Consider the following 22,852-nt stretch of genomic DNA (forward strand, 5'->3'; position numbering starts at 1 on the left):
GCTGCTGCCCCTACGGTCTTCCACTCAGGATCCAAGTGATGTCTCCTCCCACCCAGCCTGTCCTTCATCTGTCTCTGGCTGCCTACCACCTTTCTTCTCCTCTAGCTGAGGTGCCTCCTTGTCAACCTCTCTCTAACCTTCCACCCGCTCAGCCCCCTCACCCCAACTCCTTCCAGAATTTTCTGTAGGGTTAGAAGACTAGGACTCTAGAGAGAGTCTGGGGGACTAGGGTGGTGGAGAAGAATCTTAATCCTCTTAAACTAGAACAGCCCTGCTTATATTCTATGCTAGATTCTCGGGCCCTAAAATATTTTATTTGAGGGAGAAAATGTTTTGCTGCTTGAAAAAAAAAAGTTTGAAAATGATAATTTGTGTGACCTTGGAAAAGTTACTTCCTCTCTCCTGGCCTCAGTTTTCTTCTTTGTAAAACATGCTAGATGACTGGGTCAGTGTTTCCTCACCTTTTTTGTGTCATGGAACACATAAATAAAAAAGATCCTACGTGGATGTTATTTTGGGAATGAGAAAGGGAAATGTGGAAGTCTAGCCCAGCTCCTTCCAGACTCACCCAGATACCACTTAGCTAGTTTCTTGGGACTCCTGGTGTGGCACTGTAGGATCAGAACCACAAAGTCTACAGTTCAAACCCACCAGATGCTCCATACAAGTTCGCTGAGTCAGAACCAAGTCGACAGCACTTAACAACAACAAACTTGGCTCCCTCACTGGAAATCTTCCCTTCCAGCTTTGCCCTTGAACCCCGATCCCCAGACCCTCTCCTGTGACCATTTCAGCAGGGGCAGCAGGGGGAGGGGGGTGAATCACTGGTTTATTGATTCCCAGCTCCAGACAGCAGCTCTGGCCAGACTACAGTGCTAGGATTGGGGTCAGAGCCAGATCTGGTGCATCTAGATCTTGCCTAGTCCTCCCTGGTTGTCCCATGCCCCAGGGTCCTTCTGGGGTGGGTGGACATGTCCCAATTGTGATTTACAAACTCCTGGAGAAAAGAACTTTATGTGCAAGTTTCACTTTAGAACAAGCATGGAATGGCAGGAATGTGTCAGTCTGCGCTGTGGCTCTTGTCTCTAGGAGGGACTCAGGGTGGGCGCCTGAGCTGTCCCCCCACCACATTCCTGTCAACTCAGGACAGCACGTAGACCTCCAGCAAGCTGGAGACGGCGTGCATACGGTAGAAGATGCCAAATGGTAGACAGATGTTGACGATGGCTGCCCAGAGGGCGTAGCCATAAAAGTCCACCTCCACCGTGTTGCTGAAATGAGGGCGGGCACCGAAGGCAGGCATGATCCACAGCTGTGTGGAGAGAGAGGCATATTAAGACCTAGCCGGACTGGAGCCCACAGGGTCATTTCTGTGACCTTTCAAGGGGGTATCCAGGGCTCTATTTTGGTGGGCAGTGAGGGCATTACCGAGGGAGACCACCAGTGTCTTGGACAAGACTTGATGCTCACTAAGGAGCTTGAGAAGTTGTGCCCCACTGAGGCAATTCACCGCAAACTAGGTTCCTGACCAAATTTCCTCTTTGTGGCGCTGTCGGTTAATGCACCAGACTGCAAAGCTGTTTGAACTGCAAAGTCGGTGGTTCAAGCTCACCAGCTGCTCCTCGGAAATGCTATACAAGATCACTGTGGGTCAGAGTCGACTCGAAGGCGCTTAACAACAACAACAACAACAACAACTCATGGGGTGGGAGAATGGAAGGAGGGGGTTTCAACCAAGAATGTGAGAATTTGGTATTAATGGCTGAACCAGTAGCTCTCTCCTGGAAAGAGGTATGTGTGGGGGTGGTGATGGTGTTAGGCTCCAGGTAGCTGGTTCAGGGTCCAGCCAGATGGGCTCCCACTCCCTCCTCTGAGCTCTGCCCCTCCCCATGATGCCAGGACCACAAGAAGAGGGTTGAAACTGGAATTCTGTTTCATCTCTGGGGCATAAGGCAACGACCAAAGCCTTCTAAGCACTCTCTGGCCCCTTAGCTGTGTATTCTTGTGCACATCACTACCCTCTCTGAGTCCTAGCTTTTACCCTACAAAATGAAGGGGTTGGAATGGACGCTTTTAGAAGTGATCCCAGATACCAGGATCAAACAGCTCCAGGTAGGAAGGGCCAGGGTGGATGGTGGGAGCAGGACCAGGGGACGAGGTACTGAAACTGGCCCAAGACATAATGAGGTTTCTAACCTGACTGCCTTTACTGATAGGCTGGAGGTTGGTGGCTATGGTGTCGTTCTTTCTTTTTCTTTTTTTAAGTTAAGCTATGTTGGGGGGCTCCTGCCTGGGGTTGTGCTCCTTCTATGGGGACCAGGACTACAGGGCGGTTGCCTGCAGTAGTCCCCATAGAGACTTCATTAAGAAGGCACCTCCGCTAACCTGTTGGTACATCTCCAGTAGACCCTATGGGGAATGTATTCACTCTGGGGATGTTGTTCTATATTGGGGTATACTCACATATTTTTATGGGAGGTTTCAGTTAAAGGGACTAATTTTATGTTGAGTTGGATTATCATTTGAGGTGTTTTCTTGACTTAGGATATAGTCACTTAGTATGTGTCCCTATATGAGAGATTTTACTCCAGGGGATTCTACGAAGGGGCTTTAAAAAGTTTGTGGAATAGTCCCATTATCTTTCTATTCCATTTTCCCATGAACTTTCTGAAGCTCTGTCGTACTGACTCTGAGGCATTTCTATACTGGGTTGTAGCTACACACCAGGCATGCTTCTCTATTGGGGTGCCCCATCACTTAGAGCATATCTGCCTTGGGGTGTTTCCATATGGAGGCGTTGCTTCTAGTAAGCAGCTTTGCTGAATCATGGAGTGCGAGGTGCCTGCGTCGACAACCCCCTTCCCCACAGTCCATTTCTGCTCACACTTACATCGCCCCCCGCTGCTTCCGGAGGCTGCTCCAATTATTCTGAGAAGCAGACAGGTCACAAGTTCCCAGCAGCAATCACACCTCACACGGGGGAGGGGGGTGGAGGACGGGGTGGATGAGGGGGCCCTATCCTCCACATAAGCTCTGCCAGCTCCCTCTCACTTCTACTCAGTCCCCCAGGACAGCATTCCCTGGGACCCCCGACTGTTGCCTAGATACCACCTGCTGGGGTTTCATTTTGTGTGTCCTGAAATGCTGGACACCAGGGAGCTGTCGGGTTCTCTAGTGAGCTAGGGGCAAGACGGAGAAGGCTCTGAGTTCTGACCTGGAGGAGCACCCTTTCCCAGCATGCTCTCTGCCCCAGTCCACCCTCTGCTCCCCACCAGCTACTCACAATGACATTGCAGAGCAGGAGAAACAAAGAGATGTCCTTCAGGCACCGGCGTCTCCAGTGGCCCCTGGGAGCCAAGATGATGGCCTCTGCTTCCTGGGGGCCTGTGGAACTGGGGCCTACCAGCCTAGGAGTGGGTGGGCAGGAGGGTAAGGTATGCAGGGCATCCAGGTTAGCAAAGGTTAGGCCGTGGCAGGGCTCTTTGGGGGCTGTGTCCTGAGGCTCAGTTTCTGGTGGTCCCCGGTGGAGGCTCTCAATGATGAACACATTCTGGAAGGTGTGCTGAGCAATCAGAAGCAAAGCGTGGGCAAGGTTGAGGCCCCCCAGCAGATCTTTGGGCATGCCCACTACTACGGCCACAATGGAGTAATAGGAGATGGCATACTGGCCCAGGGCAGCCCCCATCAGCAGGGCCACATCCAGGGTGCGAGTGGGGTTCTTGTGATGGTCCATGGCCCGACGGTCAAATCGGTAGATGATCGAACCACTCAGGCTGACCAAAGTCATGAGCCCCAAACAGACGATGTTGAAGCTGTAGTAGATGACCAGGGCCTGCTGAGTTTCGCTGCCCTCCCCACTCACTTGGACCTCATAGATGATGAAGACAGCCAACCCCACCACGAAGAGCATCAGGCCCAGGATGGGGCCTATAAAAAAGGTCTCCCGGAAGAGGCTGACCGGGGATGGGGCATGGCTGTGGCCATGGGAGGAGGTCAGCAGCCGTCCCACGTTCTTCCACATGACATAGAGCATGGTAGAGGCAAAGAGGCTGTATTCGATGTTGAAGGGATACAGGTAGAAGTAACCCTGCTGGAAGATCTGGCAAATGGCTGTGTTGCAAGGACAGGGGTCTCCTCCGACTGGGTTACCTGCACGTTCCGCTGGGGACAAAGGGACACAGACTGAAGTGTCCTCCCTCCTTCTCAGACACACCCTACCTGAAGAACCTCACCCCTTAGAGGTGAGGACAGCTCCCAAACGCCATACCCACCTGTGCACAAATATTTACTGAGCCCCTACTATGCGCCATTTCAGCTATGGTGTCAAAAGAACAAACCAATCTGTGTTGGGAGAAGTGCAGCCAGAATGCTTCTTGGAAGCCAAAATGGCCAGACTTCATCTCTCATGCTTTGGACATGTTATCAAGAGGGACCAGTCCCTGGAGTAGGATATCATGTTAGGTCAAGTGGAGGGTGGGAGTAAAAAAGAAAGACCCCCCCCAACGAGATGGACTGGCACAGTAGCAGCAGCAATGGGTTCAAATATAGCAACAATCGTGAGGTTGGCACAGAACTGGGCAGTGTTTTGTGCACAGGGTTGCTATGAGTCGGTAGTGACTCGATGACACCTAACAACAACAACTATGTGCCAGAGACTGTGCGACACATCAGAGAACAACAGCCAGGTCCCAGTTTGGAAAAAGAAAAAAAAAAACCCAAACCCTAGAATCACCCTCCCACCATGCCACTCCTTTCCTTCAGAAAAAGGTCTTCTTTCTATCTTCTCCATCACTCAACCTCAGCTCCCTGGCACAGATGAGGTTTGTCCTGTTGGAAGGTAGCCCTCGTAGCTCTAGCTTCTTCACAGCCCCACCCCCCCAGCATCTGTTCCCCCTGAAATCGAGCTGCTGTGACCAGGTCCCTTCTGTGACCTCTGGTCAGTTTGGTTTGTTCCACACCGATAGGCATCTTATCTCAATTCCAGAGAGTGCCCTATAGAATACCTCGGGCTTTGACAACCATCTCCTTGAGTCCCCAGAACGATTCCAGCTGGTTTTGCAGGTGGAGAGACTGAGTCTTGGTGAAGGATCGTGAGTGGCAAAGCTACTGTGAACGACCTCCTTGCAGCCTGGAGGCCAGCACTTCTCCACCTGCCTTCCCACCACCTGGAGCCCCACCATGCTAAGCTGACCACCTGCCAGGCTAGTTTCACCATTTTCAGAATCTTCTGGAGGTACAAGGCGGTCTTTTCTCTCCCCTGCTGGACTGGCTGGTCCCTGCTTTTAGTTCCTGGATTCCCACATACTGGGATGGGGGTGGGAGTGTCTTCAGGTGAGGTCCAGATGGCCTGGTAAGTTGCCCTAAAAAGTTCTGAGGACCAGTACAAAAAGGACTGTGGACCCCATTCTCCCTCAGTATTAAAAAAACCCAATCCCTTGTCATGGATTCTGATTCACAATGACCCGATAGGACAGAGTAGAACTGCCTGTCGCCTTTACTGAAGCAGACAGCCACGCCCTTCTTCCCAGGAGCTGCTGGTGGGTTCAAACTGCTGACCCATCAGCAAGTGGGTGAGCAGTAACCTGTGGGCCCGGAGGGCTGCTGTCCTCAGTATAACATTTGGTTAAAAACGAGCCTAGGCTTGAACACCGGTCCTCCAGTTTCAAGCTCTGTGACCACAGGCTTGAACTACAACTTTCAATGTCTGTTCCTTCATCTACAGAATGGGTTTACTAACAGTATCCTTCCCATAGGAAGCTGTGAGGGGTAAATAAGATACAATGTCTAAGACTCTGAGCTTGGTATCCATTACTACTTGCCACTGACTCAGTTCCAACTCATGGTGACCCCATGTGTGCAGCAAACTGCTCCATAGGGTTCGTAAGGCTCTGAGTTTTTGGAAGCCTATCTTTCAAGGTGCTTCTGGATGGATTTGAACCACCACCCCTTTGGCTAGTAGTCAAGCACTTAACTGTTTGTGCCACCATGGCTCCTGTCTAGCATATACACCCCAAAACACAAACCTGTTACCATCAAATTGGCTCCAACTCATAGTGAACTGACAACCCTTTGGTGAACAGCCAAGCATGTTCATCCATTATTGGCAGATACCCACTGCCATCAAATCGATTCTGGTCATAGTGACCCAGTATAGAATTTCTGAGGTGTAAATCTTTAGGGGTTTGTACTGCTGACCTTGTGGATAGCAGTCTAGTGCTTATCCTATGGTGGTGGTTGTGGTGGTGTGCCGTGGAGTTGGTTCCAACTTATAGCGATCTTGTATAGGGTTTCTGAGGCTGTAAAAATTTACGGGAGCAGAAAGCCTCATCTTTCTCCTGGGTTTGAACTGCCGACCTTGTGGTTAGCAGTCTAGTGCTTCTCCTTTAGCGCCACCACAACTACTTGCGCATACCAAAGCCAAAATTAGACCCACTATCTTCCAGGTGATTCTGACTCACAGCGGCTCTAGAGTTTCCGAGACTGCACATTTTTACGTGAGTAGACAGCCTCATCTTTCCCCAGCAAAGAAGCTAATGGGTTTGAACTGCTGACCTTGTGGTTAGCAGTCCAGTGCTTAGCCTACGGTGCCATGTTGTTATTGTTGTGTGCCATTGAGTCGATCCTGACTCATAGTGACCCTGTATGGGTTTCTGAGAGTAGCTGGTGAGTTTTAACTGCCGACCTTGTGGTTAGCAGCCCAGCGCCACACCAGGGCTCCGCAGCACTACACCACAGGGCTTGGGAAATTACCGTTATTGTCTTCATCACTATTATCTCTCCTCCTCCTCCTCCTCCTCCTCCTCCTCCTCCTCCAGTATCTCCCATCGGATCTGTGCTTCCACCATTGAACTACCCTGCCTCCTTCCTCTCCCTGCTGCGTGCTCACTCTTACCCTTTCCCTTGTAACCCAAGTGGCTTCCTTGGCAGGCTGGAGACTTAGACAGTGAGACCAAGGTTGTACCATCAAGGATAATGACAACACCCCCAATACCAACTTCCCGGGTCACCTACATCTCCAGAGACTAAGTTTTGAGCAAGAAGAGGCCCTGGTCCCCCTGTGCCTCCATGTCTTTATGGGACTGATTATACAAGTCCACAAAACAGCCACTGGGCTGGGATAGTCTGGGCTGGGGCGGGACTCACCGTCATGGGTGAGGCGGGCCTGGCTGCCATTGGTGTGAGGACTGTTGTTGGAGTGGGCTTGATGCACCGATTCATCCACCACCGCTGCCATCCATATGGCCAGGTTGGTGGTGAGTGTGAACATGAGACCACATCTGTACAGGGAGAAAGTCTGGCTTACAGTGGGTCCCTGGCGAGGTGCAGAACTGGGGAGTTAGACTGGGAGGTGGTGTTGAGAATCAAGGGGCCAGTCAGGTCTCTGTTGTGGTAGAACAGCTGGGTTGGGAATGAATGCTTAGCCTAGCCAGGACGTTGTCTAAGAGAGGGCCAGGGAATGCCCAGGGGTTCAGACCATTGCTGCTAGCTAGCTCTCCCAGGGGAAAGGGCATAATGTATACTGCACAACACCCCCAAAATGCACACGCACACGCACACACACACATGCAGCACACAGGGGTGAACTCTAGCTGAAAAACCAGGAAGGGTCTACTGGATCCCCACCCAGGGTGCAGAAAGCCCTCCTCTCCTGCAAGCTCTGTGGCCCCGGCATTGAGCATTGATGGACACTCACCGGGTCAGATCCAGGTGGACATGAATGCAGTCTTTAGCAGAGACCCAGAGGAAGTAGGTCTGTATTGGGAAAGAATGCTGCCATTTATACATAGACTAAACTCCAGCCAGCCCGTGTCCATGCCCAACACTGAGTCCTCTCTACCCAAGAGTCTTTATTCTAAATTACCACATCTGTTTTGCTTTACGACAAGAGATGGGGCATATCCTCTCGCTTCTATGAAACAGTTTGTGCAAAATAACGGTTCTCTGTTCTTTAAAGCTTTGCAAAATGTCACCTGCAAAGCTCTCTGGTTGTGGCTGTTGTTGTTATGTGCCGTGGAGTCGGTTCCAACTCACAGCGACCCTATACTCTTTACGGGAGCAGAAAGCCTCATCTTTCTCCTGCGGAACAGCTGGTAGTTTTGAACTGCTTACCATGAGATTAGCACCCAGATTCGTAACCACTATGCTACCAGAGCGCCTCCTCTGATTGTGGTACTTTGTTTTATTTTCCTTGAGGGGGAGCTAGGGGTCAAGTAGAGTTTTGACTACGGGATTATCGCTTCCCGGGAGCAAGGTCAGTCTGACGCCAGGTCTCCCTTAAAGTAGAAAGATTTGGTGGTTTCTCCCCTCCTTTTCACAACATCCTCTGCCCCTGTCCTCATCCTCTGTCCCCTGCAAGGCCTTGTTTGCCTCTGGCTGCCAGTGAATCCCTGCTGTGGTATTTGCTGATGTAAGTTATCTGTGTTTTCATTTTAAATGAAATTTCAATTTGGGAAATGTGAGCATTTTCTAAACACATAAAGTCTAGTACACTAATACTATATAAATGCCATTGCCATCATTGTGTTGAATGGTGAGTGGGCAGCTGGAGGGCTCATACATGTGGTCATTCCGGTCATTGTTTTGGGCTGTGGTCCCTTCTGGTCACATGTAAGACCAGTCTTGCCTTGGCTTCATCTGAAGATCTTTCAAAGTGTTGTTTATGCAGCAAATAAAAATATATAGATACTTGAATTTGTTTGAAAAACTCTAGTTATGGGGTACCCTCCTCCCTGAGATAGATGCCCTTTGTGGCACCCAAGCAGGGCAGGCCAGGTTTTAGGAGACAAAGGTGATTGTCACACCTCACACCTGCTAGGTGTGAACTATCAGCACTGCTTAGGTTGAAACAGAATTGCAAGGCCCCTAAGTAGGAGCTCAACATTTCTATACTACATCATCATCAGGTGAATCCAGATTTATGGACTCATATGAGCCCCCTTCAGTGCTATCCCTACTGTATGTCATTGCTCAGCGTGGAAGGGGGAGGGAGTGGTGCTCTGGTCTCCTGAATCCCTTGACAGTTCCCTTTTACCACACCCCAGGATACTCCTCCCACCTACCTGGACAATGACAAACATAGCTTGGATGATGGGGTGCAGGATCTTGATGGCTGATTGGCACTCAAAGAAACTGGAGTAGTAGCCAGTCTTGAAGACATCCATCACGAGAGTGCAGATACCAAACAGCACCAGCCCTCCTGGGAATCAGTGGGGAGATCAGAGAGGCGGGAGAAAAGGCTTACCAACAGAGCTGGCCCTTCCTGAGTGGCTAGATGGGTGGGTGGAAGGATGCACGGATGGATATGTAGATGGGTAGATGGATGGTGAATGACTGAACGGCTAGCCGCTTGTCTATTAAACTCCCATCGCTCTGCTTTAGGACTGCATAGATAGGGAAAGAAGGAGCTCTGATAGCGTAGTGGTTACGAATCAGGCTGTGAGCCACAAGGTCAGCAGTTCTAAACCACCAGCTGTTCCGCGGGAGAAAGATGAGGCGTTGTGCTCCTGTAAAGATTTACGATCTTGGAAACCCTGTGCAGGGTCACTATGAGTCAGAACCGAGTACATCATCACTGTCACCAGATCAGGAAATAGTCCTGGTGTAGCGATGTAGGAGAAGCACTGGACTGCAAGGTCAGCAGTTCAAACTCACCAGCTGCTCCTTGGAAACCCCATCCAAGGTCACCATGAGTTGGAAGTGACTTGATGGCATTAATCAACAACAATCAATCTGATAGGGGAGTCTTTCAGTCCCTACTGTCTTTTGTCCTCCGCTCTATACCCAAAACTCTCCCATTACTAAACTTCTCTAATCTTTGTTGTTGTTGTTAAGTGTCAGAGAGTTGGTTCCGACCCATAGCAATCTTATATGGGGTTTCTAAGGAGCCCTGGTAATGTAGTGGTTATGCACTAGGCTGCTAACCTAAAGGTCAGCAGTTTGAATCCACCATGGCTCCACAGGAGAAAAGTGAGGCTTCCTATTCCTGTAAAGATTTACAGCCTCAAACCCTACACAGGGTCTATGAGTCCAAACCGATGTGATGGCATGCCACCACCGCCATAGGGTTTCTAAGGGGCACCTTGTGGATTTGAACTGCCAACCTTGTGGTTTGCAGTCCAGAGCTGACCCTACAGCACCACTTTAGATGGTGAAAAAGTTCCTTGACCTCTCCCCATTCATTCCTCCAACTGCAGCCCATCTCACCCCTGGCACCCTCAATCTTCCTGAAGGAACTTCTCACCCCTCTACCTCGACGTGCACCCCATAATTCCATCAAGAACCCCCACTCTCCAGCTTTCTTCCACCTTCACCCCCACCTCCCTTGGCACCTCGGAGCCAGATGGGTCCGGCGTGCGCATCGCGATAGGGAATGGCGTCAGGGCAGCGCGCAGTGCGCAGCACGTAGAAGAGGATCCAGAACGCAGAGAGTAACATCATGGTGGTGAGCAGCGCGAACACGTCGGTGTCGTACACGGCCACCTTGTTGAAGGCACCACCGCTGATGAGAGTGCAGGCGAGAAGGAGCACGTTCACAGACAGTAGCACCGACATCAGACGGCCGCCCTTCTTCCACACCTCGCGGGGGCCCGGCCGCGGCGCCGGCGGGCTTTCCTTGGGACCCTGGGCCACCTCCTCAGACATGGTGGAGGCGACAGAAGGTTGGAGGGTCACTGTGGGGGAGGAGGAAACAGGACTCCAGTCAACCCCACTATTCTCCTTCCCCCATCTTGTGCCCAGATTTGGAGACCAGGGAGATCCTAGTCCGAGAGTCGGGGCTGAGGGTTCTGGTGCTGGAAAGCCTAAGGAAGGGGAAGGAAACGGCCCCCTCAATGGGAGGAGTGGCCCTTGGAAGTCCCAAGTCTCCATCCCCAAATCTGCCGCCCTCTGACCCGCGACACTCACCTGGCTGGCTTGGTAGTCCGGACTGAGTTGGTGGCCGGGGGGTGGCGAGCGTGTCCTCTTTCCCACACGGGGCTGGCCGGGGGCTTTATACCCGGGAGGGCAGGGTGATTTACAGCCGCGAACGGGCGGGCAATACGGCTCCATAAACCTCTCAGTCTCGCTCACATGATCCATCTTCTCTCCCAGCTGAATTTAGGGAAGTGCGGATAAGGAAAGATTTCTATTTATTCGTCCAGAGGCGCCCCCTCCCCCGCCACGGGTTCGGCGTGGCCAGGTTTGAGCGGGGCCCGCACTGCGACACCCAAAGTTCACCGTACCCACGGTCACCGCACCCCCCACGGTCACCGCACCCGGAGCCGTGGTGGCTGGTCCACTGGTCCACTGGAGACCCCCGTGGATTCGCAGGCACCCCAAGGCACCCTCCCAGTTCCAGCGCGTACCAGATCTCCTGATGGCCGCTGCAGTAGAATCGGGACCCTAGTCCCTCTTTCCCCGACGGCCCTCACCGTGATCAAAGCTCCTTTCCCTTCTATCCTGGCTCTCTGCTCCTAGGGATGCTGCGAGGTCGGGTTGGGCTATAGACTTCCCACGCGGCGCGCGGAGTCCGCACCCAGCCCTCTGGCGCCCCCTGATGGAATACGGCAAACCTACCCCGCGCGAGGGCGTGGCGACTCGCGGTCCCTCCGCCTGTCCTCACGTGCCTCTTCAGCCCAATGTCCTGAGGTTCAGGATGGCCCCTCCATCCCGCTCCCAGATACCCCTCCCCAGCCTTTGTCCGCTCTTTGACGGGTGGAACAGTAAGGGTCGCAGCTCCCGGCCTCCAGAAAGAACGAATCCTGGGCTGTCCCTGACAGTCACCTAGGGGCTCTGGGGAGGGCACTTTTGGAGAGAGTACTGGGCCTGACGTGGTCACCTTGTGCCCCAAGACCTGGGGGTTTAGGACCCAGGGGAAGCTGGGGGCGGCGCCTTAGGCACCAGAGCTCCCCACTCCACCCCCCGCGCCCAGGCGGGTGAGCGGCTCAGATGTCCGTTAGCTGTGGCTCTGGCGCTCCGCACCCTCTGTCTGCGGCAGCGGGGGCTGGCGGCTCCGGCCCCTGCCTGGCCCCCAGCCCCAGCCCCAGCCCCATGCCCCAGCCCTGACCCCGTCGCCCTCCCCCGCGGAGGGCCTCGCCCCGTGCCCCCTGCCCGCCCCGTCCAAGCCGGGCACCATGAACGACCAGTACCACCGGGCGGCCCGGGACGGCTACCTGGAGCTCCTCAAGGAGGCCACCCGGAAGGAACTAAACTCCCCCGACGAGGATGGCATGACTCCCACCCTCTGGGCTGCCTACCACGGCAACCTGGAGTCGCTGCGCCTCATCGTGAGCCGCGGGTGAGTTGCCTTTCAGCCCGCGTAGAAAGGGGAAGGGTCCCCATGCGCTCCAGGCCACTGAAATGCCTCCCCCAGGCCCTAGGGCACTTTCCTCCGGTCCTGTGAGACCCCCTTCCCCTGCCACAGACCCTAATGGGGATCTTGCGCTTGGCAAGTGTGTGTGTGTGTGTGTGTGTGTGTGTGTGTGTGTATGGGGGAGGGCAGGGGGAGAGAAGGTGGGCGAGTGAGACTAGTGATCTGGAAGAGGGATTAGACGGGTAGGGAGTGGGATTTGAGAATGCCAGGATTGGGGAGGAAGACGGGAGAAGGCTCCTTGGAGGTGGAGGGAGGAGAACCCCTGGAAGGCAGCATCTGAGGTCTGGGAGAGGTTGAAGAAGCTCAAAGGGGTCGAGCGGGGAGGAGGGGCGGAGGGGCGGAGGACACGAAAAGGGGCTCTTCTGTCTCCCTAGCTCCAGACGCCACACCATCCTGAGCTGGGCCTCCCATAGTGCTGATGTTCAGCCTACTCATTTCATTTCTGGGATTTATGAGCACCATCCACAACACCAAATGCCACCGGTTCAGTCACCCCATTAACTCTGCCCCTCCCCCCACGGCAGGCCACAGTGGAGCCCTTGAAGGGGCGTCTTTCTCTCTTCATCCCTCCCTTTGGAGTTGTCCTATGGGGAAAGGGCAGGTCAGAGACAAAGAAAGCGTTCAGAAATCTTAACTGAGGAATGCAGAGCTCAAGGCCCAGGAAGTGGATTCTTGGGGCGTTTAAATCACACTGTCAGTAACTGCCCCACTTTGCAAAGAGAAGTTAGGTTGAACTGCACACCAGGGACCGCGTGGAATGGGAAAGGAGGGGGAAAAGATGGAAGGTAACTGGAAAAGATGCCCCAGGAGGCCAGGGCTGGCTGTGGTGGCAACTCCTGGCCTGAGCCTGTCCCTGTTGGGGTGGAGAAACCCCCTCCAACACTCCTCTTCTGAGCCTGCTCCCTGGGGTCTTGCTCACCTAAGACAGGTGGCTGAGCCATCTTCCAAGAGACCAAGGCTAGCCCTGACCCCACCAGTATCAGGAGGGCCACAGTGACCCCTGACTCCCCTCAGAGAGACTCACAAGAGAAGAGGGTTCCCCCTTGGTAATCTACCCCCCAACTCCTACAGTGGGCAAGGACTGGTGTGGTGTTGGATGGGATGTGGGCCAGATGCCAGCAGCCCTTCCCAGCATCCTGTGCAGGGCTTGGGGCCTAGGAGAAGAAGCTGAGGGGGTGTGAGTTGCTGATGAGACAAGGGAGTGATTCTTTTTGGCCTTTGTTGCCTCATTAGTGTGGGTCGGGCAGTGCTGAGCTAGGCCCCTGGAGGAGGAGAGGGACAGCTACAAGAGCACTTTGGGTCCTGGAAGCTGGAGCCTGCCCCCCAGCAGACAGTTTGGTGTCGAGGGTGTTAGAGGGGTCTGTCTGGGTGGGCACCCATGGGAAGCCCACAACAGCCAACTCACAAAGTCCCCACCCATGGGGCAGCCCTGAGTGGGCAAAGTGATTGGGTTGGGCATCCAACTCTCACCTCCTCCCCCCTTCAGCCCTGGCTGCCCCCATACTCCCCTCCTGGCCCAGGCCAAGACCTGACACCTGCTCTCACACAAGGCCGAGCCAGGCCTGGCCCTGCTCCCTGTGGACATGGCTGTGCTTCCACCTGCAAGCTGACTGACGCTTGACACACTGAGGGTCCAGCACACACCACCTCTCCTGGGCTCACACTCACTGGGCACACACACAGCCACACTCACCACCACGCCAGCCTGAGACCCAGACTCGGCCCTGGCCCACCACCTCTCTGGGCCAGTTCCCCCGCCGGGTCCCATGAATAATTCACTTCTTTCTCTCTGGACATCAAATATTTATCCCCTGAGATTCCCAGCCCTCAGTTCTCCCGGGGAAGGCCCCGCCCTAACCCCGCCTCCTCTGGAGCCCCGCCCCTTGGGTGCCTGGGGACATTTTTCTCCTGGGATCTCTTGGTCCTTTGGAAGGCCTGCGTGTGCCCTGGAGTCAGAAGAGAGATTTCAGTCCTATGGAGCCTCTGGGACCTGGCGGCTCTGCACGAAGCTCAACAAGGTTGGGGGTCCATCGCACTTCCTGGCCCCAGGCCCCTGCCTGCCTGTCAGCATGGTGGCTCATCATCCCTCCCTTCCCACGTGTTCTCCCTGCAGGGGCGACCCGGACAAGTGTGACATCTGGGGCAACACGCCCCTGCACCTGGCAGCCTCCAATGGCCACCTCCATTGCCTGTCCTTCCTGGTGTCCTTCGGAGCCAACATCTGGTGCCTGGACAACGACTATCACACGCCGCTGGACATGGGCGCCATGAAGGGCCACATGGAGTGTGTGCGCTACCTGGATTCCATCGCAGCCAAGCAGAGCAGCCTCAATCCCAAACTGGTGGGCAAACTCAAGGATAAGGCCTTCCGCGAGGCGGAGCGGCGCATCCGCGACTGCGCCAAGATGCAGCGCAAACACCATGAGCGCATGGAGCGGCGCTACAGACGCGAGTTGGCTGAGCGCTCTGACACGCTCAGCTTCTCCAGCCTCACCTCCAGCACTCTGAGCCGCCGACTACAGCACCTGGCGCTGAGCAGCCACCTGCCCTACTCGCAGGCCACGCTGCACGGCACAGCCCGGGGCAAGACCAAGATCCAGCGCAAGCTGGAGCGGCGCAAGCAAGGCGGCGAGGGCACCTTCAAGATTTCTGAGGACGGCCGCAAGAGCGTGCGCTCCCTCTCGGGCCTACAGCTGGGCAGTGATGTGATGTTTGTGCGCCAAGGCACCTACGCCAACCCCAAGGAGTGGGGCCGTTCCCCGCTCCGGGACATGTTCCTCTCCGACGAGGATAGCCTCTCCCGTGCCACGCTGGCAGCCGAGCCAGCCCACTCGGAGGTCAGCACTGACTCGGGCCACGACTCCCTGTTTACACGACCTGGCCTGGGCACCATGGTGTTCCGAAGGAACTACTTGAGCAGCGGTCTGCAGGGTCTGGGCCGCGAGGATGGGGGCCTGGACGGGGCTGGCACGCCGCGGGCTCGGCTGCAGAGTTCCCCGAGCCTGGACGATGACAGCTTGGGCAGTGCCAACAGCCTGCAGGAGCGTAGCTGCGCGGAAGAGCTGCCTTGGGATGAGGTGGACTTGGGCCTGGACGAGGACTTGGAGCCTGAGACCAGCCCACTGGAGACCTTCCTGGCCTCCTTACACATGGAGGACTTCACCGCCCTCCTGCGGCAGGAGAAGATTGACTTGGAGGCGCTGATGCTCTGCTCAGACCTGGATCTGCGCAGCATCAGTATTCCGCTGGGGCCACGCAAGAAAATCATGGGAGCCTTGCGGAGACGGCGCCAGGCGCTGGAGCGCCCACCTGCCCTGGACGACACTGAGCTGTGAGTGCCACTGGCTAGGAGAGTGGAGAAGGCCCAGGGGGCTCGGGGAGGGACGCATTACACCGCATTTCATAACATTTAGTCGCCATGAATTCCAAGGTGATTTTGTAAACCACCCAGTCCGAAAAAGCAGCTTCCAACTGAATCACTTGGGGCTTTCTTACTACAGTGACTATGAAATGCACCTGGACTTTTGAGAAATGGGCGCCTTGGCTTTGATATGGTAGTGTGGTCATGGTAATCATCTCCAGGATGGTTTTGAGCCCTCCCACCTCCCCAGTGCTGGGCTAGGCCCTTGGGTATCATCTCTGGTTTCCTAATGAGGAAGTGGAGGCTTCCAGTGTTAAAATGGCTCACCCCAACCTGTTGATGCCAGGGCAGAGCTGGGATTGATCTCTGGTCTGTCTAGGGAGTGGAACAAGGTGCCTCCCATGGAATGCAGGCGTGGTAGCCATAGTTCACCCCCAAAACCCAAGTCTCCCAGGCAGACGTTTTGTCTGCCTGCCTCTGAACCCCACAACCGGAGACATGAGCAAATGCTCCCAGCAAGGCCTTGAGGATAGAGTTGTCTCATTCAGAAGCCATAGAAGGTAACCTCAGGCTGGCTGTGCTGTCGGCCCATCCCTGCCCTGACCCCTGATCCCAGCTATGCTGATGGTCAGTTCCTGCCCTGCCCTGCCCCCTCACTCATGGCATCCCACAAAGCCCATCGAGCATTGCCTTCCCCTTTGATATCTGTGGCCTTTACCCTGGAGGACTGGGGCAGGGGTGGAGATAGGGGCATAGAGAGGGAGTCTGGATTAGTGTTTGGGGTCTAGGGTAAAGCTAAGTCATGAAAATAACCCGGCGCTGGTCTAAAACCATGTCTTTGAGGGCCCTCATCTGACTTTCTGTTTCTGTCCTTTTTCTCCACAGATGACTGAGGATTGTTCTCCCCAGACCAAATGAATTGCGAGTTGCCACATCCCATGGTGGGGTTGCCAGGTCCCCCCCAGTCGCCAGCCCTGCAGCCCTACCTGCCCCTTCCCCAGGGGCGAGGAGTACTGGGTGACCACCCTGGAAAGGTGTCACACCTTGCAGTAGAGGGGAGGCCAGCAGGCACCCCAAGGGGCAGAACATCTGCCCTCAAAGGTGGGCAGTACCCTCTGATGGAGGCTTGAGCCGCCTCCATCTGAGCGGCCAAAAGGGACATCTGGCTTTGTGCCCCAGAAGGGCACAGCCAGTACCCAGAACCACTGTCTCTCCCACCACCCTCCCTCCAAGGCAGGCTGTTCTCTCCTGCGCTCAGGCTGGGGACTTGCCTGTTTGGACAGTCTCCCAGCTCCTCCCGAACACAAACACCTCCAGAGAGGCAGTTAGACCAGACTCTTCAGCCAAATGCCCCGACCTCCTATCCTTCCCATCCCTGAGCTCGGCTGCCCCTTCTCCTTCACCCACTGGCCATGGTGAGAGCTAGAGTACCAGATTGCGGGAAGGAAGTTGCCCTGCCCAGCTCACCCTCCCCATCCTGTCTTTCTCCAGCCCTCCTCAGTTGTACAGCCAGGCCCGCCAGGTACTCCAGGGACCAGGAGGATAGATGCCAGGTGACTCCGTTTGCAGTATTAATGCCCCCTGGGCCTGGCAGGTAACTCTAGGCTAGAGAAAAACCCTTACCAAGTGCCTCAGTGGCAGGTCCTAGGCACGGCAGAGGGTCCAGCATGAGGATGCTGGTCATCTTGCTGCTGGTTGTCCCAGGTCCTGAGGGCAGGTGTGTTGAGGGTTGTTGGCAGAACTTCCTGGTCAGAAAGGGGCTGGACTGCTGTGTAAATCAACATGGTTAGTGGTTATACGTGGGCGTACCATACAACCCTGCTCTGTAATAGTGGTGGCATTATGGGGGAAACACATGTCCCACCCCCATGTGGACGTGCCTTTCCTTCTTGTCCATCAGCCTGGGAGGCAACCCCTACTGGGTACACCATCTCTGCCCTTGCCCTTCCTGGACCCTCTTGGCAGGGGGAGCAGGCAAGAGAGAACCCTGTGTTAGGAATTTGCCCCCCTTACACACACTACCAGCTATTCCGCGGGAGAAAGATGAGGCTTTCTGCTCCCGTAAAGATTTACAGCCTCGAAAACCCTGTACAGGGTCGTTATGAGTCGGAACCGACTCCACGGCACATAACAACAACAACAACACACACGCCTGGACTCTTGGTGGGGCTCTGTAGGATCAGCACTGGACTGTGAACCACAAGGTCCGCAATTCAAACCCACCAGATGCTCCTTGGAAACCCTATACAGGTCTGCTGTGAGTCAGAACCGACTCGTCAGCACTTAACAGCAACAACAAAACACACACTCCCAGAGCTGGGGCATGAAAGAGGGGCTTTCTGGTTCTGCTTCCCAGCACAGGGCTGAAGGCTTGGTTGCCTGTCACTGCCTACAGAGCTTACTCAGGCCTTCTCCCTACTTCTGGGCCTGGGGCCATCCCAAGTGCCGATTGTCCTTCTAGGGTCCCCAGGTACTGCCCTTTCCTCTGCTGCTCGGCTCCTCCCAGCTCTTCCCCTGGGGTGGGAGGCTCTGCCATTCCCATCAGTGTATAGTGAACCCCTCTCCTCAGCTCATTATAATGTTTGGATAGAACCTTGTTCTACGTCATTGCCATGCCTCAGTCTTGTTCTTAAGTCATTTGGGGGCAGGTGGGGGAAGGGAAAGAAAGCAAGAAGGTGGGGATGGGTGAGGTCTCGGGTCCTATGAGGCAGGGCCCTCTTCCCTCTTGTACATTGCTGAAGGGTCCTCCCTCAGCCTGGGGTCTTCCATCTGGCTAATCTAGCCCAGAATTAGAAGTTGATGGAGGGGATCCACTTGTTTCCAGCAGCTGACCAGGGGGAAGACCCAGGCTCCAGGCTCTAGGTTCCCGCCTCATTCTTGGGCCTGCAGTTTTTCCTCTTTTCCTACCTGGGGCCTGCTTGCCTGGGCTTCTCTAGGGATGGGTAGAAACCTTAGACCTGCCACCCCCCTGAGCCTGCCACCCTGTCCCCCAGAACCTGGACCCATAAACCCTGTTCTGGAGACCTGAGAAGTCTCGGGGGGGGGGTGTTCCATTTCCCCATAGTCCTCATCAGTGCCCTATTCCCAGAGAGCTCTTGTCTTAGCCTGATTTAGAAAGCCTCTCTTTCCCCTGTGGGTTAGGCATTGGGCTTCTAAGTGGTGGTGGTTCAAACCCACCAACTGCTCCAAGGGAGAAAGGTGAAACTGACTATTCCTGTAAAGATTCACAGCCTCGGAAACCCTGTACAGAGTCACGGTGAGTCGAAATTGACTAGATGACAGTGGGTTGGCAGTGAGTTTCTCCCCCAGGGGAGGCTTCCTGGTGGTGCAGTGGATAAGCACTCAGCTGTTAATTAACTGGAAGTTCTACTGTTCGAACCCACCAGCTACTCCATGGCAGAACAATGTGGCAATCTGTTTCTGTAAAAATTACAGCCTTGAAAACACTATGTGGGCAGTTCTCTGACCTACAGGGTCCATATGAGTTGGAATTGACAGTTTTGGTTTGGGGTACTCTCCCGCAGTGAGGCTCTGCAAGCCGATGGATTTGTTTTCTCAGTCAAGTCCAGGAAAGGACCAGAGCTATTTTGTTCCATTACCTAGGATTCTGCCACTGGGTATTCAAGACTGCCCCTTCCCTTGAAGAATCCATCAGAAAACATCCCAGCATCTCAGTTCAGGAATGTTGCCTAGCAAATAGGTAAGGGACTCTTAGAGCCCCCACCACCTCCCTCTTTAAAACCGAGACCCACAGAGGGAAAGGGACTTATCCAAGCAGATCCAGACCCAGAACACAGGCTTCCCAACTGCTGTCTGACTTTCTCCTGCCCTAGACTGCCAAGGGTCGCCAAGATCTGAGCCCCTCGCTGCTCCATGAGGTCCAACTGCCGTGCGACCCCTGTTGGCTACCCTGTTGGTTACTGCACCTACCTCACAAAAAACCTGCAGGTCTCCACGCAGGGAGCTTCAGCTTGAGGCAGAGACTAACAGGAAATGGCAGGGGCAGGCACGCCGATGGGTCGATGTACCTAGAGGGTGGAAGTCTGACGTATCTGGAGTAATGGGTGTGACTTCAGGGACAGGGGACTTTAAACACAAAGGGAAGACAATTTTTACACAGTAGCGACTCAACTTCTTGCATTTAATCCCCTAAAAATTTAGGGGGATTTTTATCCTAAAAGTCTCAAATAATGAGGATTGTTGTTGTTAAGTGCCGTTGAGTTGGTTCCAACTCATAGCAACCCTGTATAGGGTTTCTAAGAAGCAGGTGGTGAGTTGGAACTGCCGACCTTGTGGTTCGCAGTCCAGTGCGGATCCTGTAGCTCCACACCAGGAATCCTCTGGTGATAACATGGACTTATTGTCAAATTGATTCTGACACATGCGACCATATAGGACAGCTAGAAGTGACCCCATGGTGTTTCCAAAGCTCCCAAACTGCATGGTTGTGTCACCTTCTCCCAGATAAGGCAAGGGAGGGGGCAGTGCCCGAGGGGGGCAGCCAGACCCAGGCAGTAAAATTAATTCCATCCTTTTCCAGCTGTGTGGCCTGGGGTAAGTTATCCAACCTCTCTGAATCAACTTCCTCACCTGTAAAATGGGTATTTTAATAAAAGCATTAACCCCATAGGTTATTAGAAGCATGAAATTATATATATACAAAACTCTTGGCACGTTGCCTGATACTTCATGTACATCAGTTAACAATGATCATGATTATTGTTGGTCCATGGTGCAATCCTGGCATTGCAGTTGGCCCAGCCCAGTTGGTGAGTCCTAGAGTGAGTCCAGTCAGCTCTCCCTGACCCCATATGAGAGTAAAGTGACCACTGTACACATCACTGGATGCATCCCAGCCAGTGAGTGACCAAGCAATTGAAGTATGAGGTCAGCTAACCAAGGGTGAACCAACTAGCCGGAGGCCAGAGCAGATTGGGGATGTCCAGTCAACACCCTGAATGCTGAAGTTTATCCAAAGCTTTCCCCTCCTGCTGTGGGGTTTTGAGCTCCAATTCTTAGATGAAGAGACTGAGAAACAGCTTATGTGACAGTCCTCATTGTTGTGGGGTGCCATGGAGTTGGTTCTGAGGAGCCGCTGTTGAGTTTGAACTGCCGACTTTGTGGTTCAAACCGAACTTGCAGTCCAGCGCATTATCCTGCAACGCACTAGCATCCCACAACCAGTAAGTGAAGGACAATTCCAGACTCCTCGACCTTGGACCACCCTCCTCCCCAATAAACAAGCTTTCAAGTTTTTACTATCGATTTACTGAGCACTTATAAGACGGCCTGCTTTTATGCTATTAATAAAACACATAATACAGCCACAACTGTAAAGTAAACACTGCATTGTCATTATCCCCATTTTATAGGTGGGAAAATGGAGGCTCAGAGCAGTGATATGACTTGCCTGAGGTCATAGAACTAGTAGGTGGAGGAGCCAGCTTCAGAACCAGATTTCCCTGAAACTGAACCCGACATGTCTAACCACAGAGCTGTATGCCCCCCTTTGGTTTGAACTTGGGTTCTCTTGACCTGGGATTGTACCAGGATCACTGTGAGGTGGGTACATGCTGCATGCTGGCAGTTTCAGCTGTCCAAGCACATAGCCTGACTATAGTACCCACCCGCTTTGAGGGGCTGTACTGGGAGAGGCAGGATGGGTCAAGGAGCCACTGAGCAGGATACTGGGAAGCTAGCATGTGGGGTCTGGAGCCTGCAGAAGCATTTCATTCTGACCAGAGAGTTGCCTTTTCCTCTCTGTCTTCCAGTCTCACAGTCTTTCGGTCCCATCTTTCCCTGTCACACTGGGTCTGCCAATCAGCCTCTTTCTGTTTCTCTCCCATTCTTTTTGTGTACATCTAAGGGATTTTGGGGTTCCTATGAACACACTTTGAAAACCACTGAAGGAATGCCTGGACTCAGTGGAGTTTGAAGACCTGGGTTCAAATCCTACATCTACCTCTGCTCAGCCGTGATCTTGGTCAAGTCAGTCACTTGTCTACAATTCCTTTTCCATAGAATGCAAATAAAGTTGGCTTCCTCTTGGGATTGTTTGGGAAACTTAGTAACATAACTTTGCCCCGCACATAGTAGGTGGACAGCACAGTTCTCCAAGCCAAGTCTCCCCTCTCACCTGAGCCTTTTATGTGCATTCATAAGCTTTCTGTGCAACTCTGGGTGACAGACTGTTTCCTGATTTCTGTTTGTCAAATGAGGAAATAGAGGGACCGAGCTGTCTATTAAATATGCTCCATCAGGGTCACATCTGTGGAAAGTGGTAGAGCCAGAACTCATGTCTGGAAGTCTCATCATGACAGTGAGCACCTGCTGTATACATTGGGACTTTACACGTGTGATAATTCAACACCTGGAGATGTCTAAACCCCTTTGACAGAGGAGAAAACTGAGGCCCAAGAGTTTGCCTCCACCTCTGTGTGTCTCTTACCACTGTGAGCCCGCCCCAGTGTTTATTGTTGAATGATTAAGCCTCATGGGTTTTGAGCCAGGAGTGAGGGAACTTCTGGTAAGTCCACTCAGAGCTTAAACCCAGGCTTCAAACTTCTGCAGCCCCCACCTCCCTCCACCATGCCCCCCAAGCCGTCCCCAGGCCAGAAGCAGGGACTCAGCTGGCCAGATTAGGAGGTGGAATAGTGAGGCCCCTCTTCCTCCATTCCTGTGTTCCTCTGTGCTGGACCTGTGAGTGGACCTGTGAGTCATGCACAGATGTGTGTGTGTGAGTGTACCTATGAGCCTCAGTACAGGTGTTTATGTGGACCTGTACAGGTGTGTGTGTGTACCCGTGATCCTGTGTACAAATATGTGCATGTGTGTTGTACCTATGAGCCTGTATAAAATAGTGTGTGTGTACCTGTGAGCTGTGTACAGGTGTGTGTACAGCTGTGAGCCTGTGTACAGGTGTGTATATATAGCTGTGAGCATGTGTACAGGTGTGTGTGTACCTGTGAGATGTGTACAGGTATGTGTGTGTGGCTGTGAGTCTGTGTGCAGGTATGCATGTACCTGTGAGCCTGTGTACAGGTGTGAGTGTACCTGTGAGCTGTGTACAGGTGTACGTACGTGTACCTGTGAGCCTGTGTACAGGTGTGTGTGTACCTGTGAGCTGTGTACAGGTGTACGTA

The 22,852-nt window shown here is 53.7% G+C and overlaps 3 protein-coding genes across 3 annotated transcripts in view; 2 read left to right on the plus strand and 1 right to left on the minus strand.

Moving 5' to 3' along the window:
• Window positions 1-1,141: 1,141 nt before the first annotated feature.
• On the minus strand, window positions 1,142-10,641 carry OTOP2 (otopetrin 2). Its single transcript, XM_006869594.1, has 6 exons — window positions 10,329-10,641; window positions 9,060-9,196; window positions 7,694-7,752; window positions 7,144-7,277; window positions 3,284-4,161; window positions 1,142-1,312 (listed from the first exon to the last, which is right to left on the minus strand). Exons 1-6 carry the CDS (start codon window positions 10,639-10,641, stop codon window positions 1,142-1,144), a joined length of 1,692 nt encoding a protein of 563 aa, XP_006869656.1.
• A 1,274-nt stretch (window positions 10,642-11,915) lies between these two features.
• Window positions 11,916-15,684, plus strand: USH1G (Usher syndrome 1G (autosomal recessive)). Its single transcript, XM_006869595.1, has 2 exons — window positions 11,916-12,274; window positions 14,463-15,684. The coding sequence occupies exons 1-2, from the start codon at window positions 12,111-12,113 to the stop codon at window positions 15,682-15,684; spliced, it is 1,386 nt and encodes a 461-aa protein (XP_006869657.1). The 5' UTR covers window positions 11,916-12,110.
• A 1,693-nt stretch (window positions 15,685-17,377) lies between these two features.
• The window catches only part of FADS6 (fatty acid desaturase 6), a 35,187-nt gene continuing 29,712 nt past the window's right edge, over window positions 17,378-22,852 (plus strand). Inside the window, exon 1 of the mRNA XM_006869682.1 lies at window positions 17,378-17,427. Within this exon, the coding sequence (XP_006869744.1) occupies window positions 17,378-17,427 (50 nt within the window). The remainder of the gene's footprint in view (window positions 17,428-22,852) is intronic.

The sequence above is a fragment of the Chrysochloris asiatica genome, unplaced genomic scaffold, assembly GCF_000296735.1.
Source record: "Chrysochloris asiatica unplaced genomic scaffold, ChrAsi1.0 scaffold00132, whole genome shotgun sequence".
In the NCBI taxonomy this organism is placed as follows: Eukaryota; Metazoa; Chordata; class Mammalia; order Afrosoricida; family Chrysochloridae; genus Chrysochloris; species Chrysochloris asiatica.

What these genes read in the sequence shown, in the direction of transcription:
- OTOP2 (XM_006869594.1), bottom strand. Translation starts at nt 10,641, where the DNA reads ATGTCTGAGGAGGTGGCCCAGGGTCCCAAGGAAAGCCCGCCGGCGCCG. An exon ending in CGGACCCATCTGGCTCCGAG is followed by an intron (nt 9,197 to 10,328) that starts GTGCCAAGGGAG and finishes ACTGATTCCCAG; the next exon opens with GAGGGCTGGTGCTGTTTGGT. An exon ending in GTCCACCTGGATCTGACCCG is followed by an intron (nt 7,278 to 7,693) that starts GTGAGTGTCCAT and finishes CTCCCTGTACAG; the next exon opens with ATGTGGTCTCATGTTCACAC.
- USH1G (XM_006869595.1), top strand. Translation starts at nt 12,111, where the DNA reads ATGAACGACCAGTACCACCGGGCGGCCCGGGACGGCTACCTGGAGCTC. An exon ending in CGCCTCATCGTGAGCCGCGG is followed by an intron (nt 12,275 to 14,462) that starts GTGAGTTGCCTT and finishes TTCTCCCTGCAG; the next exon opens with GGGCGACCCGGACAAGTGTG.